This window comes from Ascaphus truei, chromosome 4 (genome assembly GCF_040206685.1).
Source record: "Ascaphus truei isolate aAscTru1 chromosome 4, aAscTru1.hap1, whole genome shotgun sequence".
Lineage (NCBI taxonomy): Eukaryota > Metazoa > Chordata > Amphibia > Anura > Ascaphidae > Ascaphus > Ascaphus truei.
The window spans coordinates 244,137,722-244,156,431 of NC_134486.1; the positions used below are offsets into that span (position 1 = coordinate 244,137,722).

Here is an 18,710-nt window from a genome sequence, read left to right on the forward strand (position 1 = left end):
TATCCAAAGGCAGGAATACCATTCTGGTGGTGGTCAACCGGTTTCTAAGCAGGCCCATTTCATTCCCCTCAAATCATCAGAAATTTTCATCAAAGAGGTCTTCCGTCTTCATGGGGTTCCCCAAGTTACTGTGTCGGATCGAGGATCTCAATTTATATCTAAATTTTGGCGGACCTTTTGCAAACAACTAGGGATTTCTCTTCCTTTTTCTTCTGGCTATCATCCTCAGACTAATGGTCAGACAGAGCGGACCAACCAATCACTTGAACAGTTCATCCGCTGCTTCATTTTGGATTCCCAGGACAACTGGACTGATCTCATGCCTTGGGCCAAATTCTCCCACAACAATCTCCATAAGGAGTCGACCCAAGACTCACTGTTGTTTACCAACTTCGGCTTCCATCCCTCGTCTCTCCCTACCGCAGGACCTAGATCCGGGGTACCAGCAGCAGATAATAGGACCACGGCGAGTATCACGACCATCCTAACTTCTCCTACCCATACCCGGCTTCACAACTACGACTTTGCTATCTGGACGCGGTTGCGCGGTTGTTGGTCGGTGTATTCTAACATCCCCACCTCAGCCTTGCAGTCCCGTCCTGTTTGTGGTGAGCACCCGTTACAGTGATTAGGTCATCTAAAGAGAATGTGTGAGGAGAAAATGTCCGAGGACAGAGCGCTGGGGTACCCCCACAGAGAGATCAATAGAGGAGGAGGTGTTAGCAAAAGAGACCCTGAAAGAACGGTAGTAGAGGTAAGAGGAGATCCAGGATAGAGCTTTGTTACGATTACCAAGAGTATGGAGAATTTGAAGGAGAAGAGGGTGGTCTACAGTATCAAATGCTGGAGAGAGGTTGAGTAATATGAGCAGTGTGTAAAGACCTCTGTCTTTGGCAGCATGGAGGTCATTAGTTATTTTAGTGAGGGCTGACTCAGTGGATTGAGCAGTGCGGAATCCAGATTGTAGAGGGTCAAGGAAAGAATAGGTGTTGAAAAAATGGAGCAAGCGAGAGTATAAAAGACGTTATAGGAGTTTAGAGGCAAAAGGCAGGAGGGAGACAGGCCGATAGTTAGAAAGACAGGTTGGGTCAAGCTTGCTGTTTTTGAGTAATGGTATAACTGTTGCATGTTTGAAGGAAGAGGGAAATTTACCAGAGTAGATGAAGGAGTTAAAAATGTGTGTGAGCATAGGGATAACAGGAGCAAGAGGTTTTAGATGGGATGGAACGGGGTCAGGAGGGCATGTGGTAGAGGGAGAAGAGATCTGCAACGACACATCCTCAGTGACAGCGGAAAAAGAGTCAAGGAAGGCAGGAGGAGAGTTAGGAAGAGGTGTATGATGGGAAGGGGGATACAGTGGGGATGTCCTGAAGTATGGATTCCACCTTTTCCTTGAAATAATCAGCAAAGTCCTGAGGTGAGATGGAGGAAGAACAGGCAGCTGAGGGAGGTCTGAGTAGGGAGTCAAAGACAGAGAAGAGTTCTTGTAGGTTAGACTTCTGCGCGTTGATTAGTGAAGAAAAATAGGCTTGTTTAGCTTGCGAGAGGGCAGAGTTGAAACAGGATAGCATAATTTTGTAGTGAAAGAAGTCTGCGAGAGTATGAGATTTGCTCCAGAGGCGTTCAGAGGAACGAGTGCAGGAACGCAGCATGGGCGTGTGGGAATCTAGCCAGGGTTTGGGGTTAGAAGAGTGAGAACGGCAGAGAGAAAGAGGGGCATATAGCTTAACAGAGGAGGATAGGGCAAAGTTGTAGTTCCTGACCAGGTTGTCATGGTCTGGAGCAGAGCTGAGAGAGTAGAGGGAGGAGTGTAAAGTGGAATCAAAAGCTAATAGGTTATTAGAGCGCAGGTATCTGCAGAAACGAGGGCTAGATGGAGATGGAAAAGGGGAGACTTGAGAGAGAGAAAATGAGATGAGGTGATAGTCAGAGAGAGGAAGGGGGGAAATGGAGAAGTCAGAGAGAGAAGTTTTTTGTGAAAACCAGATCTAGGTAGTGGCCATCCTTCTGGGTGCTAGCTGCAGCCCACTGTTGTGTCCCATATGTATCCTCTCTCTCCTCTCCAGCAAAACCAATACAAGTATTTCAGGGTCTGAATGTGAGGTATGACTTAACTAACATCAGGTTAAATCCCTGTGTTAACTTTAACAGCTTTGTGGATAAGCATTGTTTTGCATATCATTAGCACTAACGTCCGTTATACTTTATGCAGTACTCTTTTCCCGCTGTAAATAGGACTTAACCTACCGTTACTGAGCTTTGAAGATGCACGTTAAGGCATAACTTAGGGTAACATCTCGTTAAGTCACTTAAAAGACGTCTTTGGATCTGGGCCTAAGGCCTTTTTTCAGTGTGCTGTGAAGCTGCTTCCCAGTGCTGAAAAATAATTCATGTGGTTAAAATCTTCTTCAGCACGGGCATGTGTCTTCACGGTGTATTGAATAAGTACCCAAGAAGGAGCTATGCAGAGCTTGCATTGTATAGAGAGAGCCCGCACCATTATACACTTCACTGTATTCATTTACAAGTTGCAAACATGTTTTTCTTCTAAACCTGCAATCCTGCATTGACAAGATGTTTCTTATTTACATTTATTTGAGTTGGGAGAATCACTTAGGGGCGTTGAAGTCTGAGTCAGTGATCAGTCCTCTGTTGATGGGTGCTAATTGAAATATCAATTCCCCTGATACATTTTTCACAAGGTTAATGTTTTCACTTGCAGTCAATTTACACAGGATTTGGAAACAGGGAATTCATCCACATGTACAGTACGTAGTTTACTCTGGCTGGAAAATTAATGATAATAAGATAATAAGAAAGAGGCTTTGAATTAGTAATGCCATTTTGAGCTGTGAATATATACAGTATTTTAAAATTGGTATAGAGAAAATGAAATGCTTTCAAATGCATCCAAACAGTTGGCATTCACACACAATGACTTGTATATTTGCATGTACAGTATTTACATCAGTTTAAAATATGACCATGGCATGACAAATGATTGAAGCACACTTCTCTATGTTTGTTGTTTGGTAGTCAGGTAGTCCTTGAATCTCCTCAGCAGTTAATTCAGAAATATTTCATTGTAGAGGTATACTAAAGCTCAATCAAAAACCTGTTGCTTTTTCCTCCGCAATATTACAGTTACGCCCTTTCCTCTTGTTTGTCGACTGCTAAAACTCTTACTCAGGCCCTCATTCTCTCCTGTCTCGATTACTGTAACCTCCTGCTGTCCGACCTACCTGCATCTCACCTGTCTCCCCTACAATCTATCCTAAACGCTGCTGCCAGAATTACTCTACTCTTTTATAAAGCTGCCTCAGCGTCTCCCCTGCTGAAATCACTCTCCTGGCTGCCTATCAAATCCCGCATCTCGCACTAAATTCTCCTCCTCACTTTTAAAGCTTTACACTCTTCTGCCCCTCCCTACATCTCATCCCTAATTTCTCGCTATGTATCATCCCGACTCTTGCGTTCTGCTCAAGGATGCCTTTTCTCTACCCCCTTTGTATATAAAGCCCTCTCCTGCCTTAAACCTCTCTCACTGACTGCCCCACACCTCTGGAATGCCCTTCCCCTCAATATCCGACTAGCACCCTCTCTATCCACCTTTAAGACCCACCTTAAGACACACTTGCTTAAAGAAGCATATGAGTAGCACCTTGGCTAATAATATACACATGATACATAAAGCTTGGCCCCCTGCAGACACACTTATCAGAACGCCCTCCTACTGTCTATACGTTCTTCCAACCTACAGTACCAATTAGACTCCAAAATGGACTCCTTTTCCTAAATGTTACTTTTATGTCTGAAGCACTTATTCCCATGATCTGTTATTTGTATTATTTGTTATTTATATGATTGTCACATGTATTACTACTGTAAAGCGCTATGTACATTAATGGCGCTATATAAATAAAGACATACATACATACAATTATCCTTTCATATGTAGGATGTACACAGACATTTCCAACACTTATAATATGTTTTTTTTTTATGTGTGTTTAATATGTTGTGCAAAAGTATTATTTATAAGAACCTTCTGCTTGGAACAGTACTAAAGTACAAAATTAGTACAAATAAGATGTTTTATTCAATTTAAATGGTGCTGTTTTTTTTAGCCACAAGGCTTTGATAAATGAAAACACCTGTATAATGAAATAAATGTTAACACAAGTTTGGGTTCTGAAATTTTTGGGGAAGTAAAACTTTAAGGGGCAAATGTCGCTTGCATTAAAGCGTGTCAGAGCACCTGTTTGAACACCGAGGGCCTTATGCAGAGAGCATAGAATTTTAAAATTGGCGAATTTCATAAAAAGTAGCTTTTTTGGAGAGTTTTATTCTCCATATGCAGAAAAGTGCGAATTCTGCTATGTTTAACATGGATGCGTGTGGCGAGTTTAAATTGGCGAGATGCGCGCTTCAGAAACGTGTAAAAACAAATTCGCGCCTTTTTTTCCCCTTTACTATAGGCGGCGAGCGCCATCTTGCCATCTTTTCCTGGCGCGGCAAAAATGCGCGAATCGCGGCATTTTTTGGCGCGAACAGCCGCTTTATGCCGTTCGCACCTCTCTGCATTCGGAGAGTTTTAAAAATGGCGAGATGGAGGTTCTCGCCAGCCGCGAGGCGAGTTTTAGCAATAGAAAAAACAAAATGGCGCGTTTTTCGGAACTCGCCATTTTCTGCCGGTTTCTGCGCGAAATTGTACAAAAAATGGCGAATTTCGAAATAACGATGCTCTCTGCATAAGGCCCCCTGTGTTTTCTTCTGTTTGAAGAAAACCGAGTACACTGCTAGCAATATATACAGATGCAGCGGTCGTTATTTGAACATTTCTCTGAGCCGTTTTCGTAAAGTCTGCTGTATTCCACGCATGATTCACTCGTTATTCTCGGCGAACGCTAGTGTTAACGCGGCCAGTCACACCAATCACATCTGTGTTTAGCGTTGTTGATTTCTTTGAATTAGCTGGATTCTGATTTGTTTGGGTGCAGTTCTTCGCTAAAATGCTATTTTCTGCACTCGATCAACAGACTAGTAATCTCGTGTCTTAGCGCGAGACTATTTCATGAAATCACGCGCCATGACCCGGTAAGCAAAAGGATACAACGCGTGAAATGTTCAAATAACGGCCGCTGCATCTGTTGCAGGATTTTCTAAACAGAGTTTCATGGCAGCCATGCGTGGACTGCACAGTGCGGGTAGGATTTTCTAAACAGAGTTTCATGGCAGCCATGCGTGGACTGCACAGTGCGGGTTTTCTTTGATTTTGGGGCCCAAAGCTAACATGATGAAGGTTTGACAGTCATCACCACTGCCAAGTGCAGTTTTTCACTTGCCATGCTAAAGTTGTAGCTTCTAGTAGCTGATCAAAAAAGCAATATATTGTAAATAATTTACCAATCCAGCTGGCTTCCTTGAACAAATATTACACAGAGTGAACTCAAGAGTTCAAAAGTACCCCTCTATATGCACTCTTGACCAGATGTTTGTATGTAATTCTCAGGCCACAAGATAAATCCCTTAGCCAGGAACTAAAAGTGAAAGGCGACGAAAAACAAAAAAGTTTTAATACATAATTAATTAATACACTCAAAATTTAAAATATGTGTCAACTAAACCCCTCAGAGGAGCGGTGGAGAACTGATAGGGATATGTCATATACAGTAAATGTCTTGATATTATAATTATCAGAGAATATCCCTATCTTCCCCTGCGTAAAGATTCAACATGTGATGTCCACAGTAGTTGCTGTAGATTGATACAGTTGCTTGTATAAGTAATGTGACATATAATAGGCAATAGGTATTAGTACAAGGTAAAAGAGCTCTTCGTAGCTGTCCCACGTTGGGATGACTAGGTAGTCTAATAATAACACAATTATACTAAACCCAAGGCTCCATCATAGCCTCAACAGTTAATACCACATAGTGTCACATACATAAAGCAACATAGCCTTATAAATGGGTACAAGTCACTGAAATGGTGCTTGAAATAGTAACCATCCATACAATAATGTCCCTTTAAATGGTAGTGCCACTTCCCTAACTCTCATACCGATACATATGATGTGCAGACATTGCCAAAAAGTAGCTACTTGTAGTGCGTAAACCAGAGCTGTAGTGGGTTGCGGCGAACCCAAAACAAAACAGTGTGTAGGATGATAGCACAGTGTAACTCAAGCAGCTGTTTGGAAACAACACGCGGCTCGTCTGCAGAGACTTAGCAGTAAAGCCACCGGTGTGAGAGATATGTGGGAGGGGAAGAAAGGAAAGCGGGTTACGGCGAACCCAGACAGAGGCAAGGAAGGTATACAAGCCGTGTAGACATCTGGCACATGCAACGCCGTCGCTCCTCTGTGATGTCACCCTCGTGACGTCAGTAACACCGACACGTGTTTCGCGCGTGTAACGCGCTTCTTCAAGGGGAGGAGTCTACTCTTCCGATCCTGTTCCTAGTATTTATAGTGGGACCTGGATGCCTATTGGTCCGTGGGTACTTGTGGGATCTGCCTTTAATCCGCCATTGCGGTATTGTGTATTAACCCTGTCAGACCGGGTCCAAGTCAGGTGACTATTAGTCACGGACATATGAAATTGTACTTAATAGTTATGTAGTAATTTGTCCCTACTATGTATGTGGTGACTCCAAAGATATAACGGGGTTAGATTGGTTATAATAATGCATAGTGTCCAAAATTTGGTATTGTACTTTGTAGTATTTGGTATTGTACTTTGACATATCCCTATCAGTTCTCCACCGCTCCTCTGAGGGGTTTAGTTGACACATATTTTAAATTTTGAGTGTATTAATTAATTATGTATTAAAACTTTTTTGTTTTTTGTCGCCTTTCGCTTTTAGTTCCTGGCTAAGGGATTTATCTCTGAGAAATACATACAAACATCTGGTTAAGAGTGCATATAGAGGGGTACTTTTGAACTCTTGAGTTCACTTTGTGTAATATATGTTTACTACCTCCCTTGCACCTACCGTTTTAGGACTTTCTAACAATAGGTGAGCAGTTTTCTACATAACCTGTGTGATTCCTTGAACAAATGTAACTATGTTTAAAGCAAATATTTAGCTGCTTTTAATTAAGGCAAATTCCTTTTCTTTAGCGGCCTCTAAATGGGGGAGTGTGCAGGGAAAATACCTTTTTGATTCACTGATTTCCACTGCCTTAAAGAGTCTGTAAGTGCGTGCATTTTGTACTCTTCAAAAAGTGACTGGCCAGAATATGTCAACGCAGCTAACAGCAATCACTTTTCAACACCACAGTACTCCTGGGATTTACATGGCTTTTCTCATTGGTTCTGCATAATACACATCTGACCATAACATGATCCCTGCTAGACGTACCATATGTCTTCAGAATTTTTTGTTAGGCTCGATGTGAATTTTATGTTATTGTAACCGCTGCATGAAATACTGGAAACAGAGATGATCACATTTGTTGCCAAAGTTCAAATTTTCTGCAAAAAAGTTAATTGATTCACATTTTTTGAACTTTTGCGAAAGGATAGAAGTTTGAAATATTCCGCCCCCCAAGCCATGTCTTTTTAAAAAGTTTGCAATAAGTTGTGGCATGAATCGGGCATATTATTCTCATGGAGAAGCTGACATGCTACTGTATGTTGAAGGCTCAATTAAATACTTTTTTCTATGAAACCTAGGGACTTTGGTGTGCACAACAAAAATGTCCTAACCAATTAATTTGAGGGTATGCTTCCTCCTCTGGGTGTCTCTACATTATATACCATTCTGCAACTTTCTATGTATTGTATATGTATTATCTCTCACTCTTCCTTTCCCCTTCTCCCTCCACCTCTGCTTTGTGTGTCACATATGTTTGCTTTGTACAATTTCACTTTTAATATCTTTCCTATGTAAATGGAACATTTCATTCAACTAGTTAAAAAACCCAAAATGCTTCAAAATGAGAAAAAGAGCAAACTTTATAGAACAAAACAAGTTTAATAAAAATGTGCTAATGAATTAAATACCACATTAGAGATTTAACTGATAAAAAAAGGCATGATCATTTTTTAAAAATAGGTTCTCTGGTGATCTTGGAAATTTTCGCTGGAATCGTTTGGTTTAAAGGAGCAAGTCATGATGTTTAAAAATGTTTACATTTTTAACAGCTTTGAAGCAGGGGGTCTTCGGAGCTGAACCCCATTCATTTCAGCTCCTGCGACTCCTGGCTTCCAGATATACGTAACTCCGTAGGGGGGTGCTGATAGGCTGAGGTTTAAAGTTTAAAGCCACACTGGTGTCACGGCTGCTTATTGTCTCATAGCGTGTGGGGGCTTTGAAATGCGGCCATAACGTGAACCCTGCTAGCCAAGCGGAGCGGCTACCGGCAGCCAATAAGGAGATAGGTATCTCGGGAAGAAGGGAGTCTCCGGAGGTGAAATTAATCGGGTTCAGTTCCGGAGACCACTGCTTCAATCTACTATATATTTCTGAAAGCACTGTATGTCTGCGTCCCTAGCGGCATTCTCATTGGTCCCTTGGCCCGCCCGCCCCCGCACACCTCTCATTGGCCTGAGGCGGAGTGACGGGCCAAAGGACACACAGGGACACACACACAGGGACACACACACACACACACACACACACACACACACACACACACACACACACACACACACACACACACACACACACACACACACACACCTCTCTGTCCTCTCCCCCCCCCCATCACACTCACCTCCCTCTCCACTCACCTCCCTCCACCTCCCGCTCACCTCCCTCTCCACTCACCTCCCTCCCGCTCAACTCCCTCCCGCTCCACTCACCTCCCTCTCCACTCACCTCCCTCTCCACTCACCTCCCTCTCCACTCACCTCCCTCCCGCTCAACTCCCTCCTGCTCCACTCACCTCCCTCTCCACTCACCTCCCTCCCGCTCAACTCCCTCCCCGGCGCGGGGACAGGCAGTGGGCAGGGCAGCCTGCCGCTGCCTCCACTCACCTCCCGCTCCACTCACCTCCCCGGCGCGGAGACAGGCAGTGGGCAGGGCAGCCTGCCGCTGCCTCCACTCACCTCCCGCTCCACTCACCTCCCCCTCACCTCCCCCTCACCTCCCGCTCACCTCCCCCTCACCTCCTCCTCACCTCCCGCTCACCTCCCTGGCGCGGGGACAGGCATTGGCCAGGGCAGCCTACCGCTGCCACGCGGCACCTAAGATGGCGGCGGAGGGAAGGACCCCTTCCTCCCTCGCGGACTAACTAACATGGCGGTGGCCAGAAGGAGAGGTGAGTGTGTGTGAGTGACTGAGTGAGTGTGTGTGTGTGTGTGTGTCACAGCGTGACAGTGTGTGTGTGGGACACTGTGTGTGTGTCTGTGTGCGTGTGTGTGTGTGTGTTACACTGTGTCTCAGACACTGTAGAGTGGGGACCGGAGCTACACATGGGGGGGGGGGGTCAGGAGCGGAGAAAGATACAGGGGGAGTGGAGAGGAGGGAACCGTCAATTTAAAGCAAACCAACCCCACTCCTGTCCACTGCCTCCCCCTCCTGTCCACTCTCCCCCCCTCCTGTCCACTCCCCCCCCTCCTGTCCACTGTCACCCCCACCTCCTGTCCACTGTCACCCCCCCTCCTGTCCACTCTCCCCCCCTGTCCACTCCCCCCCCTCCTGTCCACTCTCCCCCCCCTCCTGTCCACTCTCCCCCCCTCCCATCCCCTCCTGTCCACTGTCCTTTCACCTGTCCCCCCCCTGTCCACTCTCCCCCCCTCCTGTCCACTCTCCCCCCCCTCCTGTCCACTCCCCCCCTCCCATCCCCTCCTGTCCACTGTCCCTTCCACTGTCCCCCCCCCCACCCGCCCACTGTCCCCCCCCACCCGCCCAGTGTCCCCCCCTCCCCCCGGCCACTGTCCCCTCTTCCTGTCCACTGTCCCCCCCTCCTTTTCCCCCGTCCCCCTCCCCTCCTTTTCCCCCCTTTTTCCCCCCCTCACCCCCCCCCTTTCCTAGCGCTAAATGTAACTCACGGCCAACACCGGCTCTCCCCCCCCGCTCCCCTTTCTCCCCCCCGCTCCCCTTTCTCCCCCCCCGCTCCCCTTTCCCCCCCCCTGCTCCCCTTTCTCCCCCCCCGCTCCCCTTTCTCCCCCCCGCTCCCCTTTCTCCCCCCCCGCTCCCCTTTGTCCCCCCCGCTCCCCTTTCTCCCCCCCGCTCCCCTTTCTCCCCCCGCTCCCCTTTCTCCCCCCAGCTCCCCTTTCTCCCCCCCCGCTCCCCTTTCTCCCCCCCGCTCCCCTTTCCCCCTCCCGCTCCCCTTTCCCCCCCTGCTCCCCTTTCCCCCCCCGTTCCCCTTTCCCCCCCGCTCCCCTTTCCCCCCCGCTCCCCTTTCTCCCCCCCGCTCCCCTTTCTTCCCCCCGGTCCCCTTTCTCCCCCCCCCGCTCCCCTTTCTCCCCCCCCCCGCTCCCCTTTCTCCCCCCCGCTCCCCTTTCTCCCCCCCCGCTCCTCCCCCCTCCTCCTTCTCCCCCCTCCTCCCTTCTCCTCCCCTCCTCCCTTCTCCCCCCTCCTCCCTTTTCCCCCCTCCTCCCTTCTCCCCCCTCCTCCCCTTTCCCTCCCCCCCTCCCCCCTCCTCTCCCCCTCCACCCTCCTCCCCCCTCCTCCCGTTTCCCTCCCCCCCTCCCCCCTCCTCCCCTTTCCCTCCCCCCTCCCCTTCCTCCCCTTTCCCTCCCCCCTCCCCACTCCTCCCCTTTCCTCCCCCCTCCCCCCCTCCTCCCCTTTCCCTCCCCCCTTCCCCCCTCCTCCCCTCCCCCCTCCTCCTCTTACCCTCCCCCCTCCCCCCCTTACCCTCCCCCCTCCCCCTCCTCCCCTTCCCTCCCCCCTTCTCCCCTTTCCCTCCCCCCTCCCTTCCCCTCCCACTCCTCCCCTTCCCCTCCCCACTCCTCCCCTTCCCTCCCCCCTCCTCCCTTTCCCTCCTCCCCCCCTCCTCCCCTTCCCCCCCCCTCCCCCTCCCCCCTCCTCCCCTCCCCCCTCCTCCCTTTCCCTCCTCCCCCCCCCTCCTCCCCTTTCCTCCCCCCTCCCCCCTCCCCTCTCCCCCCTCCTCCCCCTCCCCCTCCCTCCCCTCCCCCTCCTCCCCTTTCCCTCCCCCTCCTCCCCTTTCCCTCCCCCCTCCCCCTCCACCCCTTTCCCTCCCCCCCTCCTCCCCTTTCCCTCCCCCTCCTCCCCTCCTCCCCCCTCCTCCCCCCTCCCCCTCCTCCCCTTTACCTCCCCTCCCCCTCCCCTTTCCCTCCCCTTTCCTCTTTTTCTCCCCCTCCCCTTTCCCCTCCCCCTCCCCCCTTTCCCTCCCTTCCCTCCCCCTCCCCTCCTCCCCTTTCCCTCCTCCCCTTTCCCTCCCCCCTCCTCCCCTTTCCCTCCCCCCTCCTCCCCTTTCCCTCCCCCTCCCCTCCCACCCCCTTCCCCCCCCCTCCCACACCCTTCCCCCCCTTCCCACCAATCTTCGCCTTCCTGCTCGCCTTCCTGCCTCCCCGCCTCTGCTTTCGCACACACCAGCCTCTGCCTTTCACCCGCCCTTACCTCCGCCCGCCTCTGCCTTTCACCCACCGCCTCACAGCCGCTGCATGCACTCAACAGACTCCCGCCACACTCGACACATACCTGCCGCCACACACACCCTGCTGCCTCCCGCCCCTACGCACCGACATCACTGACCCACCGCCTCACACCCTAGCAGGACCCCCACTCACAGAGAACACTCACAACCCACGCGACACCTGCCGCCTAACACCCTAGCAGGACCCCACTCACAGACAGCACTCACAACCATGTGCCACCCGCCGCCTCACACCCTAGCAGGACCCCCACTCACAGACAGAACTCACAACCCACGCGCCACCTGCCGCCTCACACCCTAGCAGGACCCCACTCACTAGACAGCACTCACAACCCATGTGCCACCTGCCGCCTCACACTCCCTAGCAGGACCCCCACTCACAGACAGCACTCACAACCCACGCGCCACCTGCCGCCTCACACCCTAGCAGGACCCCCACTCACAGACAGCACTCACAACCCACGCGCCACCTGCCGCCTCACACCCTAGCAGGACACACGCCTCACATTTTTACATCTGTTATGTCACCAAAATATACATTGCACTGTGGTGTGTTTACAATAAACCATTTTTAAACAACATCGTATTACATTTTATTCCATCTTCTTTTCAACATTATTATCCAACCTTTACAACAAATACTCACCTATTGTTCCACGATTTATAAATAATACTACCTATTACGCATTTACATCCCGGCAACGCCGGTCTCTCAGCTAGTCTAATATAAAAAAAAAATGAAAAAATAAAAGATGTCATGGATTGCTGCTTTAAAAAAATTGATCAAGCTTTTTCTGCTACTTTCTTTTAACTTTTTTGAAAGTTTGGAAAAAAATATATACAAATGCGCCCATTTCTAACTGTAAATTAGGCTAGCTAAGTGGACACAGAGCCTTAAGGTCCGCATCTGTTTCACACATGAATTGTGGGCTTTTTGGCTTGGTGACAGACCCATCTTAATCTGAACCAAGCCTTTCTAAATATCTCATTAAAGTTCCCATTTTTCTTTGGCTTCCCTGACGTCAGAGCTCCCTATGAGAGTTGTCATGTCCTAAAGGCTTTCAGAAGCCAGTTAGATCACATTTTTAGCTTTTAACAAAACATTGATACATAGTTGGTTTGATGCCCTCAAGAAATTAGGCCCTTTAGACAAAATAGATAATTGTGAAAAAAGAAATGAAACAATAGGTTGAGTATGCTGGTCTAAGCTCGATTTCCACGTGGAGGAGGAGGAGGGAAGAGGCTACCAGTTTGTAGAAAAAATCCAGGTAGACCTATTTCACAGAAAAAGGGGGGGGGGGGTGTAGCGCTAAACACTAACACTATTAATATAAAGGAGTTATGGTGATGGAAATAGTTGTCAACATTGTTTAAAATAACAACAAGTCTCTTCAATTGGAAAAAAGTGTCCCGAATGTGATAATTCGATGTACTGAATGATAACTATGTCCAGATTTATACTTAAGTTCAGCAGCCAGAATCCAGAGAGGGGCTTCCACGTCCCTCTGAAAGTGGGGCAGTGAAAAAGAAGATGGTGTCTTCTGGCGCGTAGCCTCAGTACATCATATAAATATGTGGAAGACAGGAAAAAAATACAACAGTGTAATAATGTACACAATGTATCAAAGTGTTCAAAATGTTAAGGAACATTAGTAACGATTTTGTTGTTAATACAAACAGGAGCACTGCTAGGAATAATCCTGAGAATTTCCCCACATTCAATTTCTGCTATATGGATTTAACCATATGCATTGATGGTTTTTCTCAGGGGCCTCCTGATACAGATGGTCTTGATGGTAATGACCAAATAATGCGTTTGTGATGTTAACATCAACCAAGTCACTTCTGGGGCTGGTTACTGAAACTCCCACTTAGTCAAATGTATTGCTGTTGATTCTGCATCAACTCTAATCGTTTCACCTTTACTACGGTTTCATCAAAGTCATGATGAAACCGTAGCAACGGTGAAGCGTGTAGAGTTGTGTCACGGTGAGATTATGGCAGGCTGTATAAGTCACACATAAATATATATAACAGATGATATATATTTATCACTGGGTCTGAACTGGGATGAGTCTTAGATATAATAAAGTATATTTATTCCTCTGGATAGGTGAACACACGAATAATACAGTAACAGACAAGAAGTACACTTACTTTGGGGTTGGGGAATGAGAAGCATATAGCATAGCAATGAAGAACAAAGGATACAGGGTGAACATCAGTTTATAAACCTTTTGTGCCCTATCCTTAACCTTGAGTACGTGTGGATTGGTTTTCAATTAACTCCAGCCAGTGGTTAACGTGGGAACACTTTTTGACCCATGCCCCCCCCGGCCAGTTGAGATATGCGAAAGTAGAGTTCTGGGGGTCCCATTTCTATAACCCCTCCTCTATATCAGGAATGCCAGCTAGTCTACCAAATGGAGTACCTGGCAGGAAACCCTTTGTTGTGAGGTGGTTAAATGGAACACTTGAAGACTGCTCTGGTTTGAGGAGTCTCCACCCTCATGCAAACAGGTGGAGAGTGACAAATCCTTTGAAAACATACTCAGGTCCTAGACATTGGGGTCGGCCTCTTGGGGCCATATGCTACTCTGGTATGCAAAGGAATTTCCTCTGAGTCTTACCCATATCTCGGAATACAGTATGTTGGATAAAACATGAACATATTAAACTATCCAGTTCCTTTGGGTCCAGCAGGTCAACAACTTCCCAGTTCTCAATGCCGGAACTGGGACACCCTATGGTCCAATTTGCGACCCTGCCTACGACCTGGGAAACCGGAGATACCCAAATACACTTTAAAACCGTTTTTACAATTTTAATACACAAATCTCTGCTGTAAAATAAATCACGTTTTTTTCACTAAATCCCCATTGAAAACAACGGGTTCTGCCGCCATAGACTTTCAATGGCAAACCGCGCCATTGGCGGCTATGGGAATCCCCGCCATAGACTTTCAACGGGGCGATGCCGCCGTTGAAGTCAATGGAGTTTTTCCTCGTAGCGCCGGTATGGCCGCTTGGCACGGATGAAAAGTCACGACCATGACCCAAAAGAAAAAAAAATCCGAACTTTCGAAGGTCGGTCCATACTCCGTCGGGTTGGTCCCAGAGGGGTCAAGGATGGTGCTGCAGCGATGCCAGAGCAGTGGCTACAGATACCCCAAACCCGACTCTCTGGACCATCCGGAACCGGAGCTATGGAATACCAATTTCTACATTTGACACTTAGCCGTTTTCCTGAGCTGTTTCTGCCGCCGCTATTGGAACCTATGGCGCGGCCCGCTCTTCTTGGTTCGACCCTTATCAGGGGTCCAGGATACGGGGACCCGGTTGTGGTCGAGTGGGGGGAGGTCTAGGAACTAGGGACAGAAAGAATTTTATTCCTAGGGGCCCTAGAACTGTTTATTCGCACGTCACTTGTCGTTGAACTTGACTTGTAAGTGATCAAAGCTCTTCTATTGAAATTGTATCCGCTTTGCGGTTAAGCGGTTTGGACGGCAGCCAACTTGTTCCTGGAAAGCTCTCTCGAGGATTTCTCCATTGAAGTCAATGAGCCCATTGACTTTCAATGGGAAACCGCCGCTCTCCCTCTCGGACACAATCTGCTGGTCTTCTCAGGAACCGGACTCCCCAGCAAGATTCACCATTAAGAAGCATTGAGCCCTAATTGCGGCCTATGGGAACCTGCAAAATGGTGCCTGAAAAGGCGGGAAAATTACACAAAGGGCTATAATCACTATACAACTATTAACCCTTGTGCTCCCGGATAAATCCCAGTGTGTGTGTGGGCGGCAGACCAGATGTTACAATAAAACAGGAAAAAACAGGGGAATACACATGTACATGTCATTACAGGGGTTAAATCACCGTTCTGGGTCTTAGCCCAGTTAACCCTTTGACTCCCGGGGAAGGTCAGGGGATGGCCAAATGGGGTGTAACCCCTTTAATCCCGGGCCACCCCCTTTCTATCTCTACAAGTTGATCCAAAAATCACTGTATGGGACTCTGCACACAGTGCTACCTGCCTGCTGACCTGCTTCCAGTCCATCATCCGGGGATTCAACCGTAGGCACAGAGACGGGCGATGCGAGAGCTGCTGAGGAGAAGAGTGAGGAGACCGCCTCCGGATTCCAGCTGCCTGCGCTTGATATTTGATCACAATGCCTACTTTGATCTGACACCATGTGAGTGTGTTTTATCATATACTTACTTTATATAAAGCTTTTATCACTCTACACTATTTGTGGTCTCTTTACCATATTCCATGAATGCCCTACACCTGTGGATACAGTTGTGTGAAAAAGAAAGTACACCCTCTTTGAATTCCATGGTTTTACATATCAGGACATACTAACAATCATCTATTCCTTAGCAGGTCTTAAAATGAGGTAAATACAACCTCAGATGAACAACAACACATGACATATTACACCGTGTCATGATTTATTTAACAAAAATAAAGCCAAAATGGAGAAGCTATGTGTGAAAAACTAAGTACACCCTTACTGCTTCATAGGAATTAAAATGCTAAGTAGCAGACAGGTGCTGCTAATCAAATGCCCTTGATTAATTGATCATCAGCAAGTGTGACCACCTCTATAAAAGCCGAAGTTTTAGCAGTTTGCTGGTCTGGAGCATTTAGGTGTGTGTTAACACAATGCCAAGGAGGAAAGACATCAGCAATGATCTTAGCGAAGCAATTGTTGCTGCCCATCAATCTGGGAAGGGTTATAAGGCCATTTCCAAACAATTTAAAGTCTATCATTCTACAGTGAGAAAGATTATTAAAAAGTGGAAAACATTCAAGACAGTTGCCAATCTTCCCAGGAGTGGACGTCCCAGCAAATTCATTCCAAGTTCAGACCGTGCAATGCTCAGAGAAATTGCAAAAAAAAAACAAGAGTTACATCTCAGAATCTACAAGCCTCAGTTAGCATGTTAAATGTTAAAGTTCATGACAGTAAATTAGAAAAAGTCTGAACAAGTATGGTTTGTTTGGAAGGGTTGCCAGGAGAAAGCCTCTTCTCTCTAAAAAGAACATGGCAGCACGGCTTAGGTTTGCAAAAGTTGCATCGGAACAAACCACAAGACTTCTGGAACAATGTCCTTTGGACAGACGAGACCAAAGTGGAGATGTTTGGCCATAATGTACAGCGCCATGCTTGGCGAAAACCAAACACAGCATATCAGCACAAACACCTCATACCAACTGTCAAGCACGGTGGTGGAGGGGTGATGATTTGGGCTTGTTTTGCAGCCACAGGACTTGGGAACCTTGCAGTCATTGAGTCGACCATGAACTCCTCTGTATACCAAAGTATTCTAGAGTCAAATGTGAGGCCATCTGTCCGACAGCTAAAGCTTGGCCAAAATTGGGTCATGCAACAGGACAATGATCCCAAGCACACAGCAAATCTACAACACAATGGCTGAAAAAGAAAAGAATCAAGGTGTTGCAATGGCCCAGTCAAAGTCCAGACCTCAATACGATTGAAATGCTGTGGCTGGACCTTAAGAGAGCTGTGCATAAACAAATGCCCACAAACCTCAATGAACTGAAGCAACGTTGTAAAGAACAGTGGGCCAAAATTCCTCCACAACGATGTGAGAGACTGATAAAGTCATACAGAAAATGATTACTTCAAGTTATTGCTGCTAAAGGTGGTTCGTCAAGATATTGAATCATAAGGTATACTTAGTTTTTCACACATGGCTTCTCCGTTTTGGCTTTATTTTTGTTAAATAAATCATGACGGTGTAAAATGTCATGTGTTGTTGTTCATCTGAGATTGTATTTACTTAATTTTAAGACCTGCTAAGGAACAAATGATTGTTATTATGTCTTGATATGTAAAACCATAGAATTCAAAGAGGGTGTACTTTCTTTTTCACACCACTGTATATTGGCTACAGCATCGCAAAATACACAGAATTGCCGTTTGAATACAAACTTTGCTGGATTTTGGAGAAAGCAACTCCTCAAAATCATTTAAAACATATTGCACTATTGTTTGTATGTTTTATTTTCATATATACCTGCGCTCCCTCAAAAACCTGGACCTCTGAGAAACATATGGATTGAGAAAACAATCTACAAGAAGGTTTGAGCTGCAAATCACATTTGTTTTTATTTGGACTAATACTCCATCTTCGTATTTTACACTTCACATGTATATGTTTTTATGCACTTCTATTAAGTATTGAATTAATTGTATTTAAGCACGAGTATCACTTTATATATATTCTTATTTCAAAGAATATCACAGATTTGGTTAAAAGCGCCATTGTGGGTAACACCATTTGTTTTTTCACACTCTGACCATAGTTTGTGGGGTTCCGCTTTGCTTGTCCTACTCCACTCCTGTGGACAGGCGGTGTTTGCTCCCTTCAAGCTGGAAATTGGACGAGGGTCCCGTCGCCGTATCTACTCCTCCACGGTGCGTGTACAGCTGAGGTTGGGGGGTCAGACCGGCAGCGGCTTCCTCTGACGAACTCCCGTCTGTCAGACTTTACCTCCAGGTGCCGGAGGTAAAGTCTGACAGACTGGAGGTCGCCAGAGGAAGCGGAACCCCACAGACTCTAGTCAGAGTATACCAGGAGGAGGGGAGACTGCAGCTGCTTCAGGCTAGACAGCCGTGCTCGCTAATGCACGACTGAATACTGGCGTCTGAGAGTATTTTATACCAGTTTAATTCTTTTAAAAACATATCCTGCCATGGCATTTTCCTCTATTTGTATCTACTATATATTTCTGAAAGCACTGTATGTCTGCGTCCCTAGCGGCATTCTCATTGGTCCCTTGGCCCGCCCGCCCCCGCACACCTCTCATTGGCCTGAGGCGGAGTGACGGGCCAAAGGACACACAGGGACACACACACAGGGACACACACACACACACACACACACACACACACCTCTCTGTCCTCTCCCCCCCATCACACTCACCTCCCTCTCCACTCACCTCCCTCCACCTCCCGCTCCACTCACCTCCCTCCCGCTCAACTCCCTCCCGCTCCACTCACCTCCCTCTCCACTCACCTCCCTCTCCACTCACCTCCCTCTCCACTCACCTCCCTCCCGCTCAACTCCCTCCTGCTCCACTCACCTCCCTCTCCACTCACCTCCCTCCC

At 47.4% G+C, this 18,710-nt stretch overlaps 1 protein-coding gene across 26 annotated transcripts in view; it reads left to right on the plus strand.

Annotated features, from left to right (window-relative positions):
* AIG1 (androgen induced 1) overlaps nucleotides 1–18,710 on the plus strand; it is a 448,408-nt gene that overhangs the window by 18,394 nt on the left and 411,304 nt on the right. Inside the window, exon 2 of one of the 26 annotated variants that reach the window (XM_075597135.1) lies at nucleotides 7,125–7,197. The exons of 24 other annotated variants lie outside the window; for them this stretch is intronic. In XM_075597135.1, the coding sequence (XP_075453250.1) occupies nucleotides 7,125–7,175 (51 nt within the window). In that variant the 3' untranslated portion in view covers nucleotides 7,176–7,197. Of the gene's footprint in view, nucleotides 1–7,124; nucleotides 7,198–15,558; nucleotides 15,846–18,710 lie in introns of those variants that run through there. One more of the 26 variants, XM_075597134.1, reaches the window with a different exon arrangement.